The sequence below is a fragment of the Dasypus novemcinctus genome, chromosome 9, assembly GCF_030445035.2.
Source record: "Dasypus novemcinctus isolate mDasNov1 chromosome 9, mDasNov1.1.hap2, whole genome shotgun sequence".
Lineage (NCBI taxonomy): Eukaryota > Metazoa > Chordata > Mammalia > Cingulata > Dasypodidae > Dasypus > Dasypus novemcinctus.
Window position 1 is genome coordinate 79,236,988 of NC_080681.1, and position 25,281 is coordinate 79,262,268.

Below are 25,281 nucleotides of genomic sequence, written 5' to 3' on the forward strand. Positions count from 1 at the left end.
TATAAATGAGGAAACTGAAACTCAACCTGCTCAAATTGTGCAATTAGTTACACCAGTAGTTTAATTCAGAAAACAGGCCTTACAGTAGCTTTTCACTAGGAGAAGAAAAACTTCCAGGGAAGCATAATGGTTTGAAGAAACAAGGTAAACAGGTCTGAGTTAAATTTCACAGGAATTAAGATTAATTTACACAGGCTTAATTCACTGTTTTGCCCCATGAGCAAATGCTGTTCTGCTGGTCATAGAACATTAAAACTTTGCAGCTTTGGGTGAAGTAACAATAACAGAAAGGTGGGGCCTGGGTAACTGTTGCAGAATTCTGAGTAGAGCCACAGAGACCATCTAACCTAAACCCCTGTGTTTAACACTGTAGTAAACAGGCCCAGGCAGGCAACTATTTTTTTGCCTAGGAGAACCAGGTCTCCTAGTTGCTGGTCAAGTGCTCCTTCTACTACACCACACTGCCTCCCTAATTAACTGGTGATTATGTCAAAGTAACTGGTAGATAACACCTATATTACACATGGTTTATAAGTCCCCCCATGTTTCACTTTAGTCTCCATCATCTAGAAAACCCCAAGCAAAAAGAATATATACACAATAAAAACAAAGCAGATCAGTAAGAGCTATTTTTAATTTTCTATTAAACATTCTTCCAAAAGCATTATTTTATCCAATATCTCATTGAGTTATAAGAAACAGTAACATTAGCATTAGAAAAACTAGGAAAAAAGAAATGAAATGAGGGTAATTAATTAAACTAAACCTATATGAAAAAGAAAAATTTAACAAGACAGAGTTTTACAAATCTAGTTAAATTAATATAAGATTATAATGAAAAACTGCATCTCAAATCAAATTTTGTTCAATTATTTTTAACAGCTATTTTAAGACTCCACTACACTGATTTTTTCAAGAAGGAACCCCATTTTTAAAAGTCTTATTTTAAAAATAGGCCTATGTTCAGCTACACATGTTTTTCCACAAATTCTGACCATAATTCTTTTATTTTGATCGGGAAGAAAATACCATTTTTGATTGCATGGAATAAAAATAATTGTTTAAAAAACACATCCCAATACAGAATTTTGAAAACCATTAATGGAAAATGGTGTAAGGTAATTAAGTGCACAACTAATATTCTGTTCCTTCCCTAGTTCTCCCAAGGAAAACTCTTAAATTGACTCTTCAGCAGAATAATCCTTAAATATACTTTATAAGCAAAATGAGAGCTTTTGTTTACATAGTTTTTGGATTTTACTGCTCCTAATTTTATTCTGAAACTCAATTTTACCCCAAACCATAATTACCATATTAACTTTGTAATGCACACTTGTATGCAATTCAGCAAAGCAGTAGTAGTACACCACTAGGTTCTATTCACCCAAAGTTAGGGAAAAAACAAGATTGGCCACACCCATTAAAAAACAAATCTATCTCATGCTATTTTCCAATTTGTACTTTTAGTCTAATTTCTGACAATGAAATATATGAATATATTTCTTTATATATCTCTCATCTTGATTTTCAAAAGTCGCCAAAGGGAATTCTTCACAGCTTAGCTTTGCCTGGCTCAAGCTGAAGATTTTGTAACTTCATAGCCAGACCCATGTTGCCAGTGACTTTCAATTTGCCTTGAAAGAAGGCCTGTAAGAAGAAAGAAAATTCATTACATGGTGTGTTTTTTTTTGAGATGGCTGATATTTCTGGATTATTCAGCCCTGAGATAACTATTTATGTATCCAGATGACTTAAATTTCTTCAAAATATGAAACCCAGTTTCCTGAAGTAGATTTACAACCCAAGTCCTCAAAAGGAAGAATCTGTATAAGCTACACTTTATATAAAGCAGTCAAAAGGAATACCTTTCCCAAATGTCTTCTCTTAGAAACTGTTTGCCTTTACTATTGTACCTTCCTGATACATTTTCAAAATGTTAGGCAAAGTGGGCTCTTACTAGATTGATTTTGTTTCAAAACATTACATGTGGGTTGGGAATAAAACCCAACATTTTCTATAGTCTACTGGGAGAAAAGGCACACTAAAACCATTTATAAACCCTTGGGATTCAGAACAATGTGGATTAAATGCTACTTTCTATACAATAAAAGAGTTATCCCTACAGAAGGCAGCCTGCTGAGACTGAGGGGCTTGTGTTACTCTACTGCTCAGTAAGAAGAACCAAACCAACCTGAAGTGCAGAACCACAATTTGTTCCACTTTAACAACTGCCTGGGATTAGATCACATGATGTTTGCTAAATTTACCATGTAACAAAATCCCAGGAAAATTTAAGAGCAAGAGCAAAATTGGGAACATAGCATGCCTTCCTTTCCTATTACTCTGCTCTCAGTCTTCTACCTCAATTATTCAATAAGGTGGGGTAAGATGAATAAAGCTCCTGGTGGTCTCAGCTTTTAAAGCAAGGACATTAAGAAGCTGGAAGTTCCTCTGCGTCCTCCATGGGAATGCTTGTGAAAACTACACCTCCTGGTAAGGGTGACTAACGCCTTTTTTCCCTCTCTGACTGGACAAACTCAATATTTCCTTTCTATATGGCACAAAGCCTTGTCTGATGATTTAAAGTTTAAATGTCTAAGAACACAACATATTTAACATACGTCCTTCAAAAAATAAGAATCAGTGGTAGCTAGATGAGACACCATCTTTCCTTTTTAAAAAAAAAATTTAAAAGAAAAATATTTACTAAAAATAGAGAAAACATTAATCTTCACTGTTTTAGAGAATTCAAACATAAGGATCATTTTAATCTGGCCTCTAGGTGTTCCTCATGTGTGCTTTCTGCTGGAGAACACATTGCTTTGTGTCACCTGGGCCAAACATAAATTAGATTTTCCACTGTATTCAATGGTTTCCAGTCAAACCCTCTACTGAGCACAAGGGAGGGCTATTAGCAAATAACAGAAGGGTCTGTCGTTTTAATCTTTAATTCCTTTGGGTATTAACAGGTACTCAAGAAAATAAGCTGATATCCTGCCACTACACAGACAAAATGAGGAAATGATGGGAGCCGATATGTGAAGTCTGATCGCTTGCCAAAAGCTGTGGTGCATGGAGGGAACAGCGGAACGGGGAGCAGTGGGTGGGACGGAGGATGTCAGCCAGCTCCTATACATTGGTGGCCTCTGTTCTGTCCAGGTTTCTCGAACAGGCTCAGTGGGTGGAAATGCCAGTACCAATGGAGCGTGTTCAGTTGAAACATGTCACATATACAAATCTCTCACTTATCATGGCTTCAGTGACTTTTGTTTAGCTGCTTAGAAAAAGCACTTTAAGAAGGAAATAAGAGTGGGAGTCAGATTTGGTTGTTTTATCCAAATATTGCAAATTACCAGGGAACCACAGGATCAAGACCTAGAATAGGTCAGGCTGAGGCAAAAACAACAACAACAAAATAAAGTTAAAAAGAAGTACCTTAATTTCTTTTATGTTACCCCTGTCTGGCTGAGAGCTCAGTATATCAAGTCTGTTTCAACATTCTAGAACTGAAGAGTCTAAAAAAACCCCTAAAAATCCAGGACCAGGCAAATCTGTATAAGGAATAAACACTTTAAGAAAAATACAATTTTTTTTTTTTTAAAGATTATTTTTATTTATTTAATTCCCCTCCCCTCCCCCGGTTGTCTGTTTTCTGTGTCTTTTTTGCTGCGCCTTGTTTCTTTGTCCGCTTCTGTTGTCGTCAGCGGCATGGGAAGTGTGGGCGGCGCCATTCCTCGGCAGGCTGCTCCCTCCTTCGCGCTGGGCGGCTCTCCTCGTGGGTGCACTCCTTGCTTGCGCGTGGGGTTCCCCTACACGGGGGACACCCCTGCGTGGCAGGGCACTCCCTGCGCGCATCAGCACCGGGCATGGGCCAGTTCCACACGGGTCAAGGATGCCCGGGGCCTGAACCGAGGACCTCCCATGTGGTAGACGGACGCCCTAACCACTGGGCCAAAGTCCGTTTCCCGAGAAAAATACAATTTAATCCAATAACTGTCTACTGAAAACCAAAGAATGTCAGGCATTGTACTAAGCTTTGGAAACAAAGATGAGCAAGATATGGTTCCTTCCTTTGAGTAGCACACAATCTAATGGAGAAGAGATAGTCTCATTAATGACTAATAAAATGTGACAAGTGCTAAGCTAGCATAGGTGGCATAGAAGGACAACTTGGAAGGTGTTCCTTGGAGATAATATGTGAACTAGTTTAGAAAGAAAAGGAATTTATAGTGAAGGACAGTTCAGGCAAAAAGAAGATCCTGGATAAATACAAAATATAAAATGGTCATGCCTTTGTTCACACCTCTCCCTCCTTCTGGAATGCTTTTCCTCTCCATCTGAGTATCACTAGCTTCTTCTGATCATCCTTAGGACCCAGTTCAAATGTTGCTTCCAATGTGAGGCTTTCTCTGGTGGCCCAGGTAGATGTGGCTGCTCCTTCCTCTCTCCTTCTCTGGCCATAAGAAGCCAGGTGTGATACTTTGGACTCAGGCTGTACTTGCAGATCTGTCTTCTATCAAACTATGTGTGCCCTGAGCATGGGAACTATTTCTTATTTTTGGGGGTCATTTCTAGCACTCAGGGGCGTAGTATCTGGCATATAGTTTGCTCCACATATAACTTTTATTTGTTAAGTGAATATTTGGGGGAACACTGAGTTTTGTGTGGTTTAACCACTTGGTACTGGAATATAAGGCAGGAGATGAGGTGGAAAAACCTAAGATACCCATCTACTAGAAGAAACTAAGTTTCATCATACTTACCGTCTGAGGATTCATTTTACCAGTCATTAAAGCCAGTAAGTCTGAGTCAGCCATTGTGATTGTGCAGTCAGCCTTCTTATCTGAAACAGAGATATACAGGAGAAACAAGGAGAAAAAGGGAGTGTTTAGTTTCTTGTATACATTTTAGTCAAGAGTCACCACTGTAGCAGAATCACAGAGTACTGGATCAGTGTGGAAAAATGGGCACTCACATATACTTCTATTGTAGCAACCTTAGTATTTAATAAGAGGGGACTGATTAAATAAATTATGGCATGTTGGAAAGCTGCTGTGGCTCAAGCAATTGAGCTCCCATTTACCATATGGAGGACCCAGGTTTGATCCCTGGGACCTCCTGGTAAAAAAAGAAAAAAAGGCATCTCAGACCTCTGCGAAGTAGAGAGGAGCAGGCCCCCTGCATGGTGCAGAGAGGCGCACCAAAAAGACGATGATGCGACTAGAGAGAAAAGAAAAAAAATTTATGACAAGTTCACAAAGTGGGATACAATGCAGTTATTAGAAAACATGATATGGATCTACATTTATTGATCTCAAAAAAATGTCCATGTTATATTGTTCATTATACTGTTTTATATAAGTCAGTTACAAAATAAACTATAAGTATGATCCCAGTTTTGCTTAAAAACAGGTGTACTCTATGATCCCTGCCTCCTGGTGTTAATGCCCTTGTGTAATAATCCCTTCTCCTTGAATGTGGGCAGAACTGTCATTTGCTTCTAAACAAGAGAATATGGCAAAGGTACTGGGATGCCACACCCATGATTATGCTATGTTATGTAAGACTCCATTATGGGAGCAAACTTGCTCTAGCTCTCTTGCTAGTTTTGAAGAAGGCTTAGCTGCTGTGCTGTGGACTGCCTATGGATGGGCTACATGGCAGGGTGCCACAGCAGCCTTTAGGAGCTTTTGCCAGTAGCCAGAGAAAACTGAAGTCCTCAGACTCAAGCCACCAGGAAATGAATTCTGCCAACAACCTGGGTGAGCCAGGATACAAATCCTCCCACAGCTGAGCCCCCAGATGAGAACCCAACCCTGGCAAACACCTTGACTGCAGCCTTGTGAGACCCTCTGCAGAGGACCCAGCTAAGCCATACCCCAAAGTCCTGACCCCCAGAAATGGTGAGCTGATAAAGGTATGCATTATTTTAAGCCACTAAATGTGTGGTAATTCATTACATAGTAATGGAAAACAAATAAAATTACCTAGATTGGGGTTAACAAACTTTCCCTGTAAAGGGCCAGACAGTAAAAATATTTTAGGCTTTGCGAGCCAACCAGTCTGTCACAACTACTCATCTCTGCCTTTGTAGCACAAAAGCAGCCAAAGCTAATACATAAATGAGTGTGGCTGTGTTTCAATAAAACTATATTTTCAAAATCAGGTGGCAGAGAAGAAGTTAGTTGCAACACACACACACACACACACACACACACATATGACAAAGAACTTATATTCAGAATATAGAAAGAACTATCAGTAAGAAAAAGGTTAGCTAATCCAATATAAAAATGGACAAACAACATAAAACATTTTAAAAAAGAGGATCTCAATATGACGAAAAAAGTACATGATACTTTATTAGTACTCAAGGAAATGCAAATAAAACCACCATTAGATACCACTACACATCTATTAGAATGAATGGCTAAAATTAAAAGTAAAACAAAATAAAACAAAACTGACAAAGCCCAGTGCTGACAGGAATGCGGAGCAAAACAGAATTGCTGGAAGAACTGCAAAAGAGTGCAAACAATTTGGAATATTGTCTGGCCTAATGTAAACTATAATCCATGCTTAGCAGCAATGCTCCAAATGTGTTCATCAATTGCAATGAATGCACCACACTAATGAAAGAGGTTGTTAATATGGGGAAGGGTGGGAGGTGTGGGGCTTATGGGAATCCCTTAGAGTTTTTTGTGTAACATTTTGTGTAATCTAAGTATCTTCTTAAAAAATTAAAAATATATTTAAAAAATAAAATAAAATTTTTCATATTTAAAAAATGACATACACGTGCACCAGATGATTTAGCAATCCCACTTTTTAAAAATCTTTTTTAATTATTGTCTTTTAAGATAGATAGTAATCCCACTTTCGACATTCAAAATATCCTCAAAAAAAACTGTACGTGAATATCTTTAGTGACTTTATTCAGAATTGTCAAAAATTGGAAACAACCCAAAAGTTCATCAATTGGAAATGGATAAACTATTCAGCAATTAAAAGGAACAAACTACTAATGATACATGCGACAACATGAATGAATCTCAAGGCTATGCTCAGGGAAATAAGCAGGTTCAAAAAGCTACATGCTACATGATTCCATTTTATGACATTGTGAAAATGAAACAGAAATCAGCTTAGTAATTGCCAGGACCTGAAGGTGGGAGGATGGGATTGACTAAAAAGGGCTATGAGAACATATTTTTTAAACTGAATTATTTTTACAAATAAATACCTCACCCCTCTCGATCCTCTAGTAACCTCTAATTTACTTTCCATCTCTGAGAATTTGCTATTTCTAGTCATTCTTATAAGTGATATCATACAATTTTTGTCCTTATGTGCCTTGCTTATTTCACTGAACACGTTTTCAAGGTTCTTCCATGTTGCACTATGTCTCATCACTTCATTCTTTCTTATGGCTGAAAAATATTCCATTGCATGTATGTACCACATTTTGTTTAGCCATTCATTTGTTGATGGACACTTGGTTGTTTTCCCCTTATGGCTATTGTTCTCTGTCTGAGAACCTGTTTTCACTTCCTCTGGGTATATACCTAGAAGTGGAATTGCTGGGTCATATGGTAATTCTCTAACTTTTTCTGGAACCACCACACTGCTTTCCAGTGGCTGTACCATTTTACATTCCCATCAACAATGCATTAGAGGGAAGTGGATGTGGCTCAACTGATAGAGCATCTGCCTACCATATGGGAGGTCCAGGGTTCAATACCCAGGGCCTCCTGGCAAGTGTAGTGAGCCGGCCCAAGCGCCATGCACAGTGCTGCCATGCACAACGAAGGCCATGCCACGCAGGGGTGTCCCCTGCGTAGGGGAGCCCCACGCACAAGGAGTGCACCCTGCAAGGAGAGCCGCCTCACATGAAAAAAAAGTGCAACCTGCCCGGGACTGGCGCCACACACACGGAGAGCTTGACGTAGCAAGATGATGCAACAAAGAGACACGGTTTCCCGGTGCCACTGACAAGAATGCAGGCGGACACAAAACACACAACGAATGGACAGAGAGAGCAAACAAGGGTGGGGGGAAGGGGAAAGAAATAAATAAATCTTTAAAAAACAAACAAACAAACAATGCATTAGAGTTCCACTTTCTGTGCATCTTCTCCAGCATTTGCTCTTTTCCATTTCTTTAATAATAATCATCCTTGTGGGTGTGAAGGGATATCTCATCGCGGTTTTGATCTGCATTTACCTAATGGCTAATTATGTTGAGTGTCTTTTCATATTCTTATGGCATTAGAACACTTTTTGAGGTGATGGAAATATTCCATATATTGATTTTTGGTGGTAGGTACACAACTGTATGTATTTGTCAAAATTCCTAGGGAGCCAATGTGGCTCAGTGGTTGAGCTCTGGCTTCCCACATATGAGATCAAGGTTCAATCCCTGGCCCCAGTACCTTAAAAAAAAAAAAAGTCCTAAAACTGAACATCTAAAAAAGGTAAATTTTACTATAGTGATAAATTTTACCTCAGTATACCTGAATTTAACATAAAACTGGCAGTACCAAGTACTATTAAAGATGTGGAACAATTGAAACACTCATGTACTGTGGAAGGGAATATAAAATAGTACATCCACATCGAAAAACTGTTTGGTTATATTGGACCTTATGACCTAGCATTTTCACCCCTGGGAATGAGTAGTATGCCCACTAAAAGACACACATAAGAATGATCATAACAGCTTTATTCAAAAGGCTCAAACTTAAAACAATGCAAAGCTGCACCAACAGCAGAATGAATAAATTCTGGTGTATTCACACATAGCAAAAACGAACTCCTACTCTGTGCAAAAATATTAATGGATCTTAAAATGCTGAGCAAAAGAAGCCAGACCTAAAAGAATTGTGCTGGTCCTCAAACAATTTTCTAAAATAAATAAAAGCAACTAATGACTATGCTTGTGAGCTGATAAACCCAAAATAATAACAAGGCCTAGAGCAACTTTGTGCCTGGGAATTTCCTTCTGTCAGCCTTCATGTTACTCAAATGTGGCCAGTCTCGAAGCCAAACTCAGCATGTAAATGCAATGCCTTCCCCCCAGCGTGGGACATGACACCCGGGGATGAGCCTCCCTGGCAACGAGGGACCACTATCAACTACCAACTGATGATGCAACTGGAAAATGACCTTATACGGAAGGTTCAATGCGGATCAGCAGAATATCCATGTCTACATAAAATACCATGACTTTAAAATGCTGTTTGACCTAAAGTAAGGGGGAAATGGAAAGGAGAAATGAGTTTATATGGCTACGAGTTTCTAAAAAAGAGTCTGGAGGCTGGCAGAAGGTTTGCCCTCATGCACAACTGAGCAGAGTCAGAGAGACAGATAAAGCAGATACAACCCCCAGATATTGGTTCCTTTGAGGGCTAAAGAGACCCATGGGAGTTATGGTCATGGCCGATGGGGTTAACTACCAGGGCAGATGGCCCCTCTTTGGAAATGGTGTTTATGTGTGATGAATCTGGACTCAGATGGGATCTCCCTTCATAAGACATTCATGCTAATGTGCTGGAGGTGCAGTTAATGTTGGGGTTTAAGATATATTTAGGGGATTTGAATCTCTGGACTGACAATGTGATAGCCAGATCCTGAGCCTCAACAGACTCCAGCACCTACAATCTGATTTATTGGACTTACCACACTCAGCTAAGATGGAGGTGAAGAAGGACAACCACCACACCATGGAGCCTAGAGTGATTACAACTGAAAATGGGAGGATTGCATCCAGCATCCAGGTGGAATCTGAGCCTCCTCTTGACATAAAGGTGCAATGGACACAACCAATCCAGTGTCCACATAGAAGAGGTGGCATTGGATTGGGAAAAGTGGACATAATGGACAAAGGGTATGGGGAAAGGCAGGAAGAGATGAGAGGTGGAGGCGTCTTCGCGACATGGAGCTGCCCTGGATGGTGCTTCAGAGGTAATCACCGGACATTGTAAATCCTCACAGGGCCTACATGATGGAATAGAGGAGAGAATGGGCCATGATGTGAACCAATGTATATGAGGTGCAGAGGTGCCCAAAGATGTACTTACCAAATCCAATGGATGTGTCATGATGATGGGAACGAGTGTTGTTGGGGGGGGGGGAGAGGGGGGGTGGGGGGGCGGGGTTGAATGGGACCTCACATATATATTTTTAATGTAATATTATTACAAAGTCAATAAAAAATTAAAAAATTTAAAAAAAAAAAAATAAATAAATAAATAAAAGCAGTCTACAGTGATGGAATTTGGAATAGTGGTTCTTTTGGGGGCTGAGTACTGATGGGAGGGGATGGGAAGGAGGCATCTAGAATGCTGGCAACATTCTGTATCTTGATTTAGGAGATATATCACTCTGTAAAAATTTATCCATCTGTACATTTCAGATTTATGTCCTTTACTATATAGGCAGGACTTCAATACAAATATTACAAAAAACAAAATAAAAATCAGGTGGTGGGCTGGATTTAGCCCATGGGTCATAGTTTGCCAACCCCTGACCTAAATGATGGCATTATGGGGAAGAAACATTTTTTTTTCATTTTGTTTCTCTCTCTTTTCTCGTTTTTCTACAATGATCGCATATTTCTTATATAATAAGTTTTAAAGAGTATTAATTTTAAAAACTGTTCAAAAGAATAAAGAAAATAAAAAGACTGCACTACAAATACTCTAATATCTCATTGTTAAATCAGTCATGTCTACCTTGCTCAAATGAGAGGGTTCAAGAAGAAAAAGAAAAATTTCCCAAAAGATCAATTTTTTTCAGGGTTCAATGTTTTAGGTAATCAATGTAACAATATACTCCAAATTTCCAACAGCTGGCTCTTACTCTCATTATTGTTAGAATAAATTAGCCCAACCTACAACCCAAGTCACTCTCTGCTCCACTATCCTGTTTTATTTTAATTCACTGCACTCATCACTATCTGAAACTACCTTAATTATCTGTATATGAGTTTTCTGTCTGTATTTGTACACTAGAATGAAAACTTTATGGAGGGACCTTGTCAGCTTGTTCATTACTATATCCCCAGGGTTTAAAAGAGTGCTTGGCACACAGAAAGTAATCAATAGTGAGTAGACATTGGAGTTCAAAAGATTATCAATATTATGACCCAACGGCTAATCAGATCATCTATGCCTTACCAGAAAAGATAGGGGTAAAATAATAAGGGATATCACATGTACATATTATTAAATAAAGCGAGATAGAAAAGAATAAGTTTTTATTATATACTTTGTAACTCAGGGATAGTACTGCTCAAAAGACTGAGATTCAATGACCATCCCACCTTTTTTTTTTTTTTTTTTTTTAATTTAATTCCACCCCCCTCCCCCAGTTGTCTGTTCTCTGTGTCTATTTGCTGCGTCTTGTTTCTTTGTCCACTTCTGTTGTCAGTGGCACGGGAAGTGTGTGTGGCGCCATTCCTGGGCAGGCTGCACTTTCTTTCACGCTGGGCTGCTCTCCCTACGGGGCGCACTCCTTGCGCATGGGGCTCCCTTACGCGGGGGACACCCCTGCGTGGCAGGGCACTCCTTGCACGCATCAGCACTGCACATAGGCCAGCTCCACACGGGTCAAGGAGGCCCGGGGTTTGAACCGCGGACCTTCCATGTGGTAGACGGACGCCCTAACCACTGGGCCAAGTCCGTTTCCCCCATCCCACCTTTGACTAACAAAGTTTTATCTTATAACTGGGAAAAAGGTCTGAAACCTGGGAAATTAAGTAATTTATAGTTTACAAAAATCCAGTTTTCTTGAAGAAATAAAATATCAAAAAGCAGGTAGGAAAAGGCTAGCAAATTGAGATCTTTATAATTGGACTTGATCCTAATATTCTAAAAAAGGGCTCTTAGTCACTGAAAGGTGACTTTTGGAAATGATTCTACTGCTGCCATTGGTACTATGGCAGTATCAGCATTTACTGAGCTCTCCCTATGTTGAGCACTTCACAAACACTGTCTCATTTTAATATTTTCAACAACCCCGTGAGAGTCAGAGATGTCAGATAATTTGCCAAAGATCACACAGCTAAGTGGCTGAACTAGGTCTAAATGCAGATTCCTACTGACGAAGTACATGCTCCCAAATGCTCTATTGCCTCCTCTGTTACAGGAAGGATAGAAACATTCGTAACAGCTCAGTTTTAATTAGGCCTTCATCAATTGATCAGCATCTGATGAATCCCAGCTGAGCTCCCACTTTCTCAAGTTCTTTTGAGAAGTTGTGGATAAGCCTAATGTAGCCAAGTAAAATTTGTTTAATATATGGATTGAGGAGGAAGCAGTCACAGCACTTCCCATGCCAGATGCTTTACAGACATTATCTCCTTTATCACACCACAGCTCTATGGAGAGAAATTATTCTCACTATTCCTGGACGAGACAATCAGGGAAGGATTACACCTAATAAGCAACAGAACTGAGATTGGCATTCTCCTGTACCTTTGTATGCCCCAAGTAAGTGCTGAGAGGGCAGAATAAAGAAAGGAAGGGATAACGAGTGTCATGTTATCAAAACTGCCTTCCTAAAGACATGTTATGGGAGTCTGTGAGTCATTCTAAAGGAGAGGAGGGAGGGACAGAACTCACAGAGAAGGTACTAAGAGGCACCTAGGCAGCAAGACAAGATTTTGGAAGATACGCAAAATCTAAAAGTGCCCTTGACACAAGCACCTACATAATTACCAAACTCTCTAGAATATAAACAAATGAAATACTTAAATCTTACTTCCTTAACATTAAGTAAATCTCTCAACTCTATGTACATGCCAAAAGAATCAACAATTCCCTTTACGATGCCAGTTCAAACTAGGGCAGGTTATTAATACTTTAACATAGCTAATCTCTAACAAACAGTCATTTGTTAGTTGATGTAAAAGGAGCTGGCAATTTCCAGTGGTTACTTTTACTGTAAAAGTTCATATTTCAGTGCCATTCCTGCTGCCAAAAAGTATCAGTTTCAGCAGAAGTCCTGCCTCACGTTAAGATCCCTTCAGGCCTGGAATGGGGCACCTAATGCAGGGAGAGAGGGAACAAGGCTTTTTTGAAATTATTCAACAGCTTTCTTTAAGCATATTCTTTCAGGACAACAAAAAAAGGGGGGGGGGGCGGGGAGGGAGAAAAATCATTTAACAAAAATCTGCCAAGATGATATGATCCCAAAGTAACTAGTAATACTAACTCTCGTTTTAAAAATGGCAGTATTATATTTCCCAAAATTCTTTCTATTTCTAAAAGCTAGAATCCAGATGAAGTATTTTATTTTTGTTCCTATACAACCTTAGCATGGCAACTCACGGAATGCAAATATCTAGTCATTTTTTTGCCCAGTCATTTAGAAAAAGAACAGACTACTTAACACGTATTTCAGGAATCTTCTACTACAAAACCACGCTGCTCATGCCAGGAACTCTTCCTGCTCAGCTTTTTCTTCCCTGTCCCTAGCTGACTACTTACGCAGTAGTGCACACCGCAGTGCCCTTCACCTTCCTCCTGCCTCCGAGGGCTCCACGCTATTCCAGGAGCTCTGCCAACCTCCCCTCCAACTAAAGTGCCCCTGAATATTACTCTACCTTCTCAAAGAAGAACCTCCCCCTCCTTTTCTAAGGCTAACTCTGCTCCTGAAGTCATTCCCTCCCTCACCACTTCCCCTCAGTAAGATCAATAATGAAACTCTTATCTGTGATAGACATTCTCCTATACAATTTCCAGGTGCCATCAATTTCACCTCCAATATGTCTGGCTTCTACACTGTAACTCCTTCCTTTTTTTCTCACTGCCAGTTCTCGGACCATCTTTTCTGCTCACTTAGACAGAACAGCATCTGTTCACGTAAGTGTTCTCTGCCTCTGGTCTCTCCCTTTCTAATTCATCAGGTCTAAAGTACCAGCTTCATCCTCCTAAACCCAGTTATGACTTAAAAAGCTTTAATAGATTGATTAATTTGATTGATTTAAAATAACTTTCAAAATTCAGAGCATGGCATTTAAAGCCCTTCAAAAAAGCTGATCCCAATCCATCATATTTCTAAGTGACACCAGGCTCTCTTCAACAGAAGAAACCTAACAGTATAACATAGCTACCACTTAATGAACACTAAGTGTTATTCATTCATTCTGTCACTCATTTTTAAATTACTTATTTTAATGCTTTACCATGTGTCTGTTACTATTCTAGACATCGGCAATGCAGGAGTGAAACTAACCGGGAAAAAGCTATGCCTTCATGGAGCTTATGATTGAAGTAGAAGAGATGGACACTGAGCCAATCAATAAGTAAAATATCATGTGGTATATCAGATGGCCATAAGTGGCATGGAGAAAAATAAACCAGACTAGGATGACAGGGAATGGTAATGGGGATATGATTTTTTTCCTCCTTGCTACTACTTGAACTTGGAGGCTCTTGGTTCAGGGACTACCTTTGCGTCTTAGGGCTCTGTAACAAAGTACCACAAACCTCATGGCTTAAAACAACAGAAATTTATTGCTTCACAGCTCTGGAGGCTAGAAGTGGAGAAGAGATTGTTCATGGGGAAGGGTAAAAGCAGAGAGACCAGGAAAAAGACGATGGGGGGACTTGGACCAGGGTAGCAGTAGTGGAGGACAGGATTTGCTGCTGGACTAGACTGTGGGGTGTGGGAAAAAGAGGAGTAAAGGATGACTTAAGGTGTTTGGACTGAAGAAATGGTAGAATAGAGGTACAGTTTACTGAGAAGAGGAAGACAGTAGGAGGAGTAGGTAATTAAAGGGGGGAGGGAAGATAACCAGGAGTTTACTTTTATAATGTTAGGTTTGAGATATCTATTAGGTATCCAAAGTAAACTTGTCAGTTAGGCAGTTGGATATATAATTTTGAATTCAGTGTATGGGTCCAGGCTGAAGATACAAATCTGAGCAACATCAGTGTAGATTTTTTTTTTAAAAGATGATTTTTAAAGCAGGAGACTAGATAGGATTCCCAGAAAGTGAGCAGAGAAAAGAGAAGAGGTCCAATGACCAAGACTTGGAGTACCCAAAAGTTTAGAGATTTGGAGATAAGGGGAAACCAGCAAGAGAGACCAGGAAGGAGCAGATGAGGCTCAGGCAAGTTGGGTCCCTGCTTCCCACATGGGAAGTCCCAGGTTTGGTTCCTGGTGCCTCCTAAAGACAAGCAAGAAAGCAAGCTGGCATGGCAAGCTGATGCAAAGAGATGACACAATGAGGAGACACAATGAGAAACAAAACAAACAAGGAATGGATGTGGCTCAAGTGATTAGGCACTTCCTTCCTACATGGGAGATCCCAGGTTTGGTTCCTGGTGCCTCCTAAAAAGAAGACGAGCAGACACAGAAAGCACACAATGAATAGACAACAGAGAGCACACAGTGAGGGCAAACAACTAGGGTTGGGGGGGAATAAATAAATAAACCTTTTTTTAAAAAAACACAAAAACACTTTAAAAAAATAAAGAGAGACCAGGAAGAAACAGCCAGAAGGTGAGAGAAAAATCTGTAAATACAATATCATAAGATGAAAGCTAGGAATTAACCACTGAATTTAGCAATGTGGTAGGCATCAGTGACTTTGACAGGTATGAGAACAAAAGCTGACTAGAGTGGGTTAAAGACTGGGACATGAGGAAGTGGCAAGAGACAGATCTTCTGAAGGTACATAAACACATGCACAGTAGCATGAGTTTAATGGGTATTATTTCTAAATCCTCACACCAACACCATGAAATAAACACCATTTATTATTCCCATTTACAGGTGAGAAAACTGAGGCTTAGAGAAATTAAATAACTTACTCAAGGTCAGAATCCGTGTGTGGCAGGACCCAAACCCAAGACTGTCTGATTTCAAAGCCAGGGCTTTTGGTGACTCTATGATGGAGCCTCCCAATATCTGGGAGGAGGAGGCTTTGACTTATTCCTGTTCTAGGGACCCACTGGTTCTTTAACAAGGTTCTATACCTCTAAAGCAAGCTCTTTTGGGGACCACCAAAACAGACCCCCATGTTCCTAGTTGACAACCTTGTCCGTGCTCCTTCATAAAGGAAGACCCCACTGTACTGACCTGAGTTAGGAAGCACTGATCCTTTGCCGTTCTTCACATCCACCACCCAGCAGGCTTCTTTTCCCCCAGGGCCATCCTTCACTTTGAAGGCAAAAATACCACCAATTTTCTTCACAAACTGTTCCCCATCCTGGAAAAAAAATAACACGGAGTTACATTAAGTTTATTTCTCTGGCTTTTTCCCCAAGCAAATTAAATAGTTAAATAGATACATGATAAGGGCAGATGGGCCAGCAAGCAGTCCCCATGTTCCCTTAGGCTCCTCGTATTAAAAATGGCTTTTTGGATACAACTGGTAGAAGAAGAGGAGGATAGGGGGTGGTACGGCAGCATTTTTCTGCTGTAATATCCTTTGCTGTCTCAAAAATTTTTGAAATATTTACTCTGGCTTCTTTGAATCTAGAAATGCACTGCCTACCCCCACTTCCTTTTTATGCAGGAAAATTCCTTGAATAAAACTACAGTTCTTACAGTCAGAACTTAAAGATAAGAAGTTTTGAGATCAAGGTCTTTTTTTGGTTAACCCATTTTCTGGATTAAAATAAAGAATTATACAAGTACTATACCATTTACCACTTACTTTTGGATCTTGAGAAATGAAACTCATCTATATACAAAAAAAAATTATCTCAGACCCATTTCTTGGCAGGAAGGGTTTCCTTTCTCCCTTCATTCCCCTATTCCTCTCCCCTTCATTCCTACTTTGCTTCCATCTTTCCTTCCTGAAACATTTATTGAGTAAGGCAGTGTTCTAGGCACCAAGGACAAAGAGAAAAGGATTAGACAAGTAAATACACCATGATCAGAACTGCAATAGAGGGAAGCAGAGGGGACATAAGGAGCACAGAAATGCAGCTAAGCCCCACTGGCAGGGTGAATAACGAAAGGATGACAACAACCTCACAAGCATTAAAAAAAAAGAAAGAAATCAGAAAAATACAGTATTTTGTTGAAATTATTTATTTTTAGAAAAACACATTTCACTGTAGAAAAAATTTAAAATATTGATAAGCAAAAAGAATATATAAATCATTCATAATTTTATTACCCACAGCAAATCATATTTTGGTATCAATCTCCATCTTTTGCCTCTGCATATATATATTTAAATGGGAACATATTGTACATACTGTTTTGTAATCTACTTTTAAGTTTAAATAGTCTTCCAAATAATTGCAAATGGCTACAAATAGTCTTTAATTTAGATATGTATCATACCTTTCTTAACCAATGTCCTTTTGCTTGGTATTTATGCTAGTTCTTACTTCTGGCTCTTGTAAAAATGCTGTGATAACATTCTTATAGCTAAATATTTTTGCCTCATTTATTTTTATGAATAAATTCCTAAAATTAAACTTTGCTAATTAATAACATTGAATCTATAATCAGATAACACGTGTTTATTATACTCCCACTCTGCTTCAAACTTATATAATCCTGGGCAAGTTACTAAACCTTTCTGAGTCTGTTTTCTTATCTGTTAAATGGAAACAGTTAAGTTATCCTCACAGGGTATGATAATTATGTAAATACTCACAAAGCACAGAGTAATTGCTCGATACATATTAGCATTTTAAAATTTTATTCCATGATCTCCCTGCTATTTGTATACCAGTATTATTGCTTCATAATGTACTTTACTCTTTGGTACAAGTAAATTCCCATCATAATTCCTCTCTTCCGGATACTCATGGCTATTTTTGGATTTTTTTTTTTTTTTTGGACAATTTCTTTCCCTCTGTGTATACTCTGTAATCCTTTTATTAGTTTTTTCCCCCCCAAAATACTATTGGATTTAGATGGAGTTACATAATATGTAGGTTCCATTTGAGGGAGAAGTAATATCATTACAATATTAAGTCTTCCCATCCATGAATATGGTACAGCTTCGAGTTTTCCTTAAAGTCCCTTAGTAAGATTTTGTCAATTTTTTCTGACATAGGCTATTGTACATTTCTTGCTAAGCTTATTCTTAGGTATTTTACATCTTATATTCATATTTTAATTCTTATATTATGGCAGCATGAGATTATTTATGAATCCCAAAAAGAGAAAGATTATGTTTGCAAACTAACCTATTCTTCTTAGTGTGATACCCTTTAATTGCATTAATTTCAGCTGAGGGGCCTTTGATTAGATTACCTGTTAAGCTCGCTGTGGACTACATCATAGGGGCGGGAGTCAGGTTGAGTCCCCGGCCCCTTGCTGAGTCTGATATAAATGGACACTCATAATAAAACAAAAGAAAAAAACAAAACAAACAAAAAACTGAAAAACAAACAAACAAAACACTCAGACACAGAAAGAGAGAGCTCTCTGCCATTTTTTATCCTGCCATGTGACAGAAAGGAGAGTTTCAAATAGCTGAGGCCTGGGGAGAGGTGAGCCATTTGCCTGATAGTTTAGAGCTGAACTTGGGAACAGAGCAGAACAGCTGAGACTAAAATAGGGGCCCAGAAAAACACAAGCCCTACGCCAGCTTGCAGCTGAAATCAGGAAGAAAGCAGAGTAGCTGAGCTTGAGAGAGGAAGGCAGAGACCAGTCAGAGATTGTCCGCCATTTTGCTTCAACACTTGGCAGCTGACTTTGGTGAGAAGCACCTCTTCTGATGGCTTGAGTTGGGACTTTTCACAGCCTTGGAACTGTAAGCTTTTACCCCAAATAAATACCCTTTATGGGAAGTGGACTTGGCCCAGTGGTTAGGGCGTCCATCTACCACATGGGAGGTCCGCAGTTCAAACCCCGGGCCTCCTTGACCTGTGTGCAGCTGGCCCATGCACAGTGCTGATGCGTGCAAGGAGCGCTGTGCCATGCAGGGGTGTCCCCGTGTAGGGGAGCCCCATGTGCAAGGAGTGCGCCCTCTAAGGAGAGCCACCCAGCGCAAAAGAAAGTGCAGCCTGCCCAGGAATGGCGCCGCACACACGGAGAGCTGACACAGCAGGATGATGCAACAAAAAGAAACACAGATTCCCGTGCCGCTGACAACAACAGAAGCGGACAAAGAAAAACACACAGCAAATAGACACAGAGAACAGACAACTGGGGTGGCGGGGAAGGGGAGAGAAATAAATAAAATAAATAAATCTTTAAAAAAAAAACCCTTTATAAAAGCCATTGGGTGGAGCAGGTATAGTTCAGAGGTTGAGTGCCTGCTTCCCAAATACGGATTCAATTCCCAGTACTTCCTTAAAAAAAAAAAGCCAATAGATTTTTGGTATTTTGCACCAGCAACCCTTTGGAAACTAAGACATATATACTTTATATCTTTATACCTTATATATTTATATCTTTTATATCTTATTACTATTCTTTTTTCATTATACTTTATGCCTGGGTTATAATATAGAGAAATAAAGTATATATTTATTTTGAAACTAGCTACTTGATTGCATTCCCTTATTAGTTCTAATAGCTTTTATTTCAGCCTTATATCTCTGCAATAATTTATATCCAACATTCTTTCCTTTAGTCTCATAATAGTCATTCTTTTAATAACCTTTTTTTTTAAAGATTTATTTTTTATCTATTTCTCTCCCTACCCCTCCCCCCACCACACCAGTTGTCTGCTCTCTGTGTCCACTCGTGTTCTTCTGTAACCACTTCTGTCCTTATCAGCGGCACAGAAATCTGTGTTTCTTTCTGTTGCATCAGTTCTCTGTGTGTGCGGTGCCATTCCTGGGCAGGCTGCACTTTCTTTCGCGCTGGGTGGCTCTCCTTACGGGGCGCACTCTTTGCGCATGGGGCTCCCCTATGCGAGGACATCCCTGCGTGGCATGGCATTCCTTGCGCGTGGGGCTCCCCTACGCGGGGGACACCCCTGCATGGCAGGGCTCTCCTTGTGCGCATCAGCACTGCGCATGGGCCGGCTCCACATGGGTCAAGGAGGCCCCCGGTTTGAACCACGGACCTCCCATGTGGTAGACAGATGCCCTAACCACTGGGCCAAGTCCGCTTCCCTCTTTTAATAACTTTTTAAGTGTTCACTATGTTCAGGCACTGTTGATAACTACCTGGTATACTCAGATAATTATTGCCCCTGAGGAGCTTACATAAACTGGCATCAAATATGGACCTCTGTTTCTATGTATGCAGAGAGCCTGCCTAAACTTACTCTTTCTTTTTGTTGTTTTTGTTTTATAATAGCTTTATTGAGATATAATTTACATACCATAAAATTCACCTTTAAAAATATACAATTCAGTGTTTTCTTTTAGTATATTCCAGAGTTGTGTAACCAATACTACCATATAATATTAGAACATTCTCATCACTTCAAAAAGAAACCTATACCCATTAATAATCTCTCTCTACTCTCGCTAGCCCCTGGCAACCATTATTCTACTTCCTGTCTCTATGTATTTGCCTATTCTGGATATTTCATATTAATGGAATCATATAATATGTGGTCTTTTGTGGTTGGCTTCTTTCGCCTGGCACAATGTTCTCAAGGTTTATCCAGGTTGTAGCATGTATCGGTATTTCATTCCTTTTTATTACTAAATTTTTTTCCATTGTATGGATATACCACATTTTGCTTATTCATTCATCAGCTGATGGACATTTGGGTTATTTCAACCTTTTGGTTATTGTGAGTAAAGCTGCTATGAACATCTGTATGCACATTTTTTGTGTAGACATACATTTTCATTACTCTTGGGTATATAACCAGGAGTGGAATTGCTGGGTCATATGGAAACTCTGTATTTCACTTTTGGAGGAACTGCTAAAACTGTTTTCTAAAGTGGCTGCCATTTACAATCCCACTGTTTTAGTTTGCCAAAGGGCTGCCAATGTAAATTACCAGAAATCTGTTGGCTTTTACTTTTTTTTTTTTTTTTTTTTAACGGTACTAAGGGTGGGCATTGAGTCCACAACCTCGAATATGGGAAGCTGACGCTCAACCACTGAGCTACATTGACTCCCCTGAGTTGTTTTTTTTTGTTTGTTTGCTTGCTTGTTTGTTTTTTGTTTTTTAGGAGGCACAGGGGATTGAACCTGGGACCTCCCATTTAGGAAGCAGGTGCTCAACCGCTTGAGCCACATCTGCTCGCTGTTGGCTTTTATAATGAGGATTTATTTGGGGTAAAAGTTACATTCCAAGGCCATGAAAGGTCCCAACTAAGGCATCAGCAGAGATGCTATCTCACAAAAGCCAGCTACATGGTGAAAACAGCTGTCAATCTCTGTGGAGGGCTCTGCCTTCCCCTCAGAATCTACTGTCTCTTGGAGCTCAGCTGTGAGCAGTCAGGCATAAGGCTTATCTCTTTCTGGGCCTCAGCTCTTTGAGCCTCTCAGCGGCTTGTTTCCCTGCAGTCCTCTTTCTCACATGGCAGAATCAAACATGGTAGCTCTCTTTTCCTGTGTCTGTCTCTCTGTGTCTCCCTTTATACCAGACCCAGGAAGAGGGAAGAGACTCAACGCGAATCACACCCACTAACGTAATCCAATCAAACAGGGTCTCACACCCACAGGAATAGATATGGATATGTTTAAAACATAATCGTTTGCTTTTTTGGATTCACAAAATTCAAACTGTCACATCCACCAATAATAAATAAAGTTCCAAATTCTCCACATCCTCACTAACACTTGTTACTGTTGTACTTTTTTATTTCAGTCATTCTAGTAGGTGTGCCAATCTTTTTCTTATACTTAGGTAGGCAACACACTGGGTCCATTTGGAATCAGCCATGAGCCTTAAGGCTCCAAGGAAGTTGTTCTAAACATATTTAAGGGAAGCGGAGTTGGCTCAACGGATGGAGCATCCACCTACCACATGGGAGGTCCAGGGTCCAAACTCAGGGCCTCCTGACCCATGTGATAAACTGGCCCACGCGCAGTGCTGATGCGTGCAAGGAGTGCCCTGCCATGCAGGGGTGTTTCCCACGTAGGGGAGCCCCATGTGCAAGGAGTGCACTCCATAAGGAGAGCGGCCCAGCACGAAAAAAAAAAAAGTGTAGCCTGCCCAGGAGTGGCACCGCACACACAGAGAGCTGACAAAGCAAGATGACTCAACAAAAAGAGACACAGATTCCCAGTACTGCTGACAAGAATACAAGCGGACACAGAAGAACACACAGCAAATGGACATAGAGGGCAGATAATGGGGGGGGGGGAGAAGGGGAGAGATAAATAAAAATAAACAAATCTTTAAAAAAACCATATGTAATATGCTTCATACTAAGAAAAACCTTTGGCCTACTTATCTCAACAGTTATGGAGGCATCTCTTGTATGTTGGTACCCTGAAAATTAACAACTGATTTCTAATTATACCAAGAAGTCAGAATGACTATCAGGTTAAGTGACAAGAGAAATTCCCTTACTTTGGCTTTCCTTAAAATAGATCATTCAAGTTATTTCAAGTTAACTTTAGAAAAGTTATTAACAACAATAATCTTTTTGGAGGGGTCAGAATTTTCAAATGCTTTTACTTACATTATATTTTTAATCCTTTTAAAAAAACACATGTAGATGGGCAGGCATTATTATTGAGTTGGGCAGGCAAAACAATTGAGACTCATAAAGGTTAAGAACCTTCAAAATGTTCTCTATACTGCCACCAAGGAATCCATCTAACATAGCCCATGTAACACTAACATAAGCCATCTAACACTTTCAGGCTTAGGTTTCTTCAATGGCTATCCATCACCTACAGTATGAAAAATGTCTTTACATATTCATGATCTGAAAGATATTTCTTCCTCTTTATCTCTAGACCCTTCCCATCTTCCTCAGGCTTTATGTTCTAATGATACTGAACATACTGAATTCCACAAACATATGCACCAAGTTCTCCCATACCTCCATGCTTCTTGCTCATGCCTGTCCTGGGATTCCACCCCCACCCCTGACCTCATCATTCAAGCCTCAGCTCACATGCTAACTCTCTGCGGAAGTCTTCTCTGTCTTTACCAGATACTCTGATAGCCCTCTTCACACATGCATCACTAAAATTTAAAATATACTCTTATTAAAGCAGTTATTTTTTGCTGGAAAATTTTCCCCCTATCTTTCTTACCACTAAACATTATGTTTCCTGAGAGCAGGGATATACAGTTAATAAGCAAAACAACAGAACTCATTAGCAGCTTGGTTTTTAGCCCAAATTCAGTGCTCCTTCCATTTGACCATACCACTGTGCAAAGCAGGTTACGGCAATACTTCCAAACTTTAGTCTATGACAGCAGAGCTGTTTTTGCCATCATAAAACAAATTTTTTTAAAGTTCAAGTTCAAAGCCTTTCAAGATTTTTGAAAAAAAAGTTTTATCTCTCAAGGTTCTGTGAATATATTCTAATAATGCTGGTGTGCTGGTCAACATAAGAGTCAGGCTTTGTTCTGGGGCCAAGGGCTCATGGGTACTTCCTTGTGCATACATGCCACCTGCTTGCATAATACCTCAGGAAGAGAGTTATGAGTTGACACCAACAAGCGAGAGCAGTAAAATACCAACAAACATCTAGAAATTCTACCTGCACATTTGGAGAGAAATTCCTACAATCTTACGATTTATCCTCCTACCTCCTTCAGACAGATGTATATAAATGTGTACAATGTGTACTTGCTCTTACTTTTGAGAACCAAATGATCCTTTTATAAAACCACATCCCTTGGTCAATAAAACATTCGCACTGAAGTGGAAGTGAGAGAGGATAAGGAAACAGACAAGGAGGAGAGAGTTAAAAGGGGAAAGAAAATATGTGTTTGTTGCGAAACTGGAGATCATTAGGACTCAGAAAGTTTTAAGTGCCTCCTTTTATGAAGAAAAGTACTTCTTTCTAAAAAACTTAATAGGAAAAAAAATTAAGACAGATTTCAAAGAAGGGGAATGGAGTATTGCTAACAAAGACAAAAGTGGAAATAAAATCTCTTGCCAGGCTTCCTTTGCTAATGCAGAGAATGCATGAATTGACAAAAGATTCCAAGACTTTTGTTTTCTGGTCCTGCAAACATTTAGGAAACTGACAATCGTGGGAAGGAGAAAAGAATCAAGGAGACAGGTTCATGGAGGTGAAGTTATGGAGAAAAGAATTAAAATGAGAGTTAAGAGTTATACAATAGCAAAACTAAAAGAAAACTAAAAAATTAAAACAGCAGTGCTTTGTTAATCCCAGTAATGAAGTATTCCATGATAGGTAAATATAGCCAGCCATACCTCATTTTGTAGATAATCTCTAAGCTATTTTTTTTTATTTTTTTAAACAGAATAGGCTTGAAAAAATGGAGCAACTTGGCAGAAGAGGTTATTTGATAGGTTGCTCAGCAGAAAAATTTTGGTGGTGTGAAAAAAAAAACGCAATTTTTTTTTTAGGAACTGGGGCCAGGGATTGAACCTGGGAGCTTGTATGTGGGAAGGTGGCACTCAACCACTTAGCTACACTGGCTCCCCACAAAATATCTGAACTAAACCCTTATGGAGTCCATCCAACTTCTTCATTTTACAGTGAATACTTGTAATAATAATTTTTAAAAAGCTATAAAACCAAATAATAATGAGATATTTTTTCCTCCTAGATTAGCAAAGATTAAAATGAACAACTAGTAAAAAAAAACACAGTACTGGAGAAGATATAGAAAAATAGTCATTCTCATGAATTTTAAGTTTGTAAATTAGTAACTGAATCTTTCCAGTGCAGTTTGACAGTATGTATCAAAATGCTACATGTACATACCCTATAATCCAACAATTTTCTTCTTTAATTATTCATGCTAAGGTGATCATGGCTTAAGTGTTTAAAGATGAGTGCTAAAGGAAATTTATTATGGCACTATTTTACTTGCAAAATTTAGATACAACCAGATGTTCACCATAGAAGGCTGGTGAAATAATGACGCATATATACAAATGCATACTATGTGGTCACTGCAGTTATTGTAAGGATTTTTATTTATTTGCATGGAACATACTGTCAAAAGAAAAAAGGTTACACAAGAACATTTAGTCCCATATAGGTGTTGTCCAAAATATACTGTCAAGAGAAAAAAGCAGATTATAAAACATCAGTCATTATGTTGAGTGAAATGAGCCAGACACAAAAAGACAACTATTGTATGGTCTCACTAATATGAACTAAATATAATGAGTAAATCCACGGAGTTAAACTATAGAATATAGGTTCCTAGGAAATAGAATGTGGGCTGAGAAGTGCAAGTGTAGTCTAGGGAGGTTAATGTCAACTGAAAGAGAGTTAG

At 39.3% G+C, this 25,281-nt stretch overlaps 1 protein-coding gene across 2 annotated transcripts in view; it reads right to left on the bottom strand.

The window, feature by feature from the left end:
* Positions 1-616: 616 nt before the first annotated feature.
* SCP2 (sterol carrier protein 2) overlaps positions 617-25,281 on the bottom strand; it is a 156,659-nt gene continuing 131,994 nt past the window's right edge. Inside the window, exons 14-16 of one of the 2 annotated variants that reach the window (XM_058303572.2) lie at positions 16,089-16,218; positions 4,764-4,843; positions 617-1,647 (exon numbers count right to left, since the gene is read on the bottom strand). In XM_058303572.2, the coding sequence (XP_058159555.1) occupies positions 1,552-1,647; positions 4,764-4,843; positions 16,089-16,218 (306 nt within the window). In that variant the 3' untranslated portion in view covers positions 617-1,551. Of the gene's footprint in view, positions 1,648-3,586; positions 4,089-4,763; positions 4,844-16,088; positions 16,219-25,281 lie in introns of those variants that run through there. The other variant, XM_023591836.3, reaches the window with a different exon arrangement.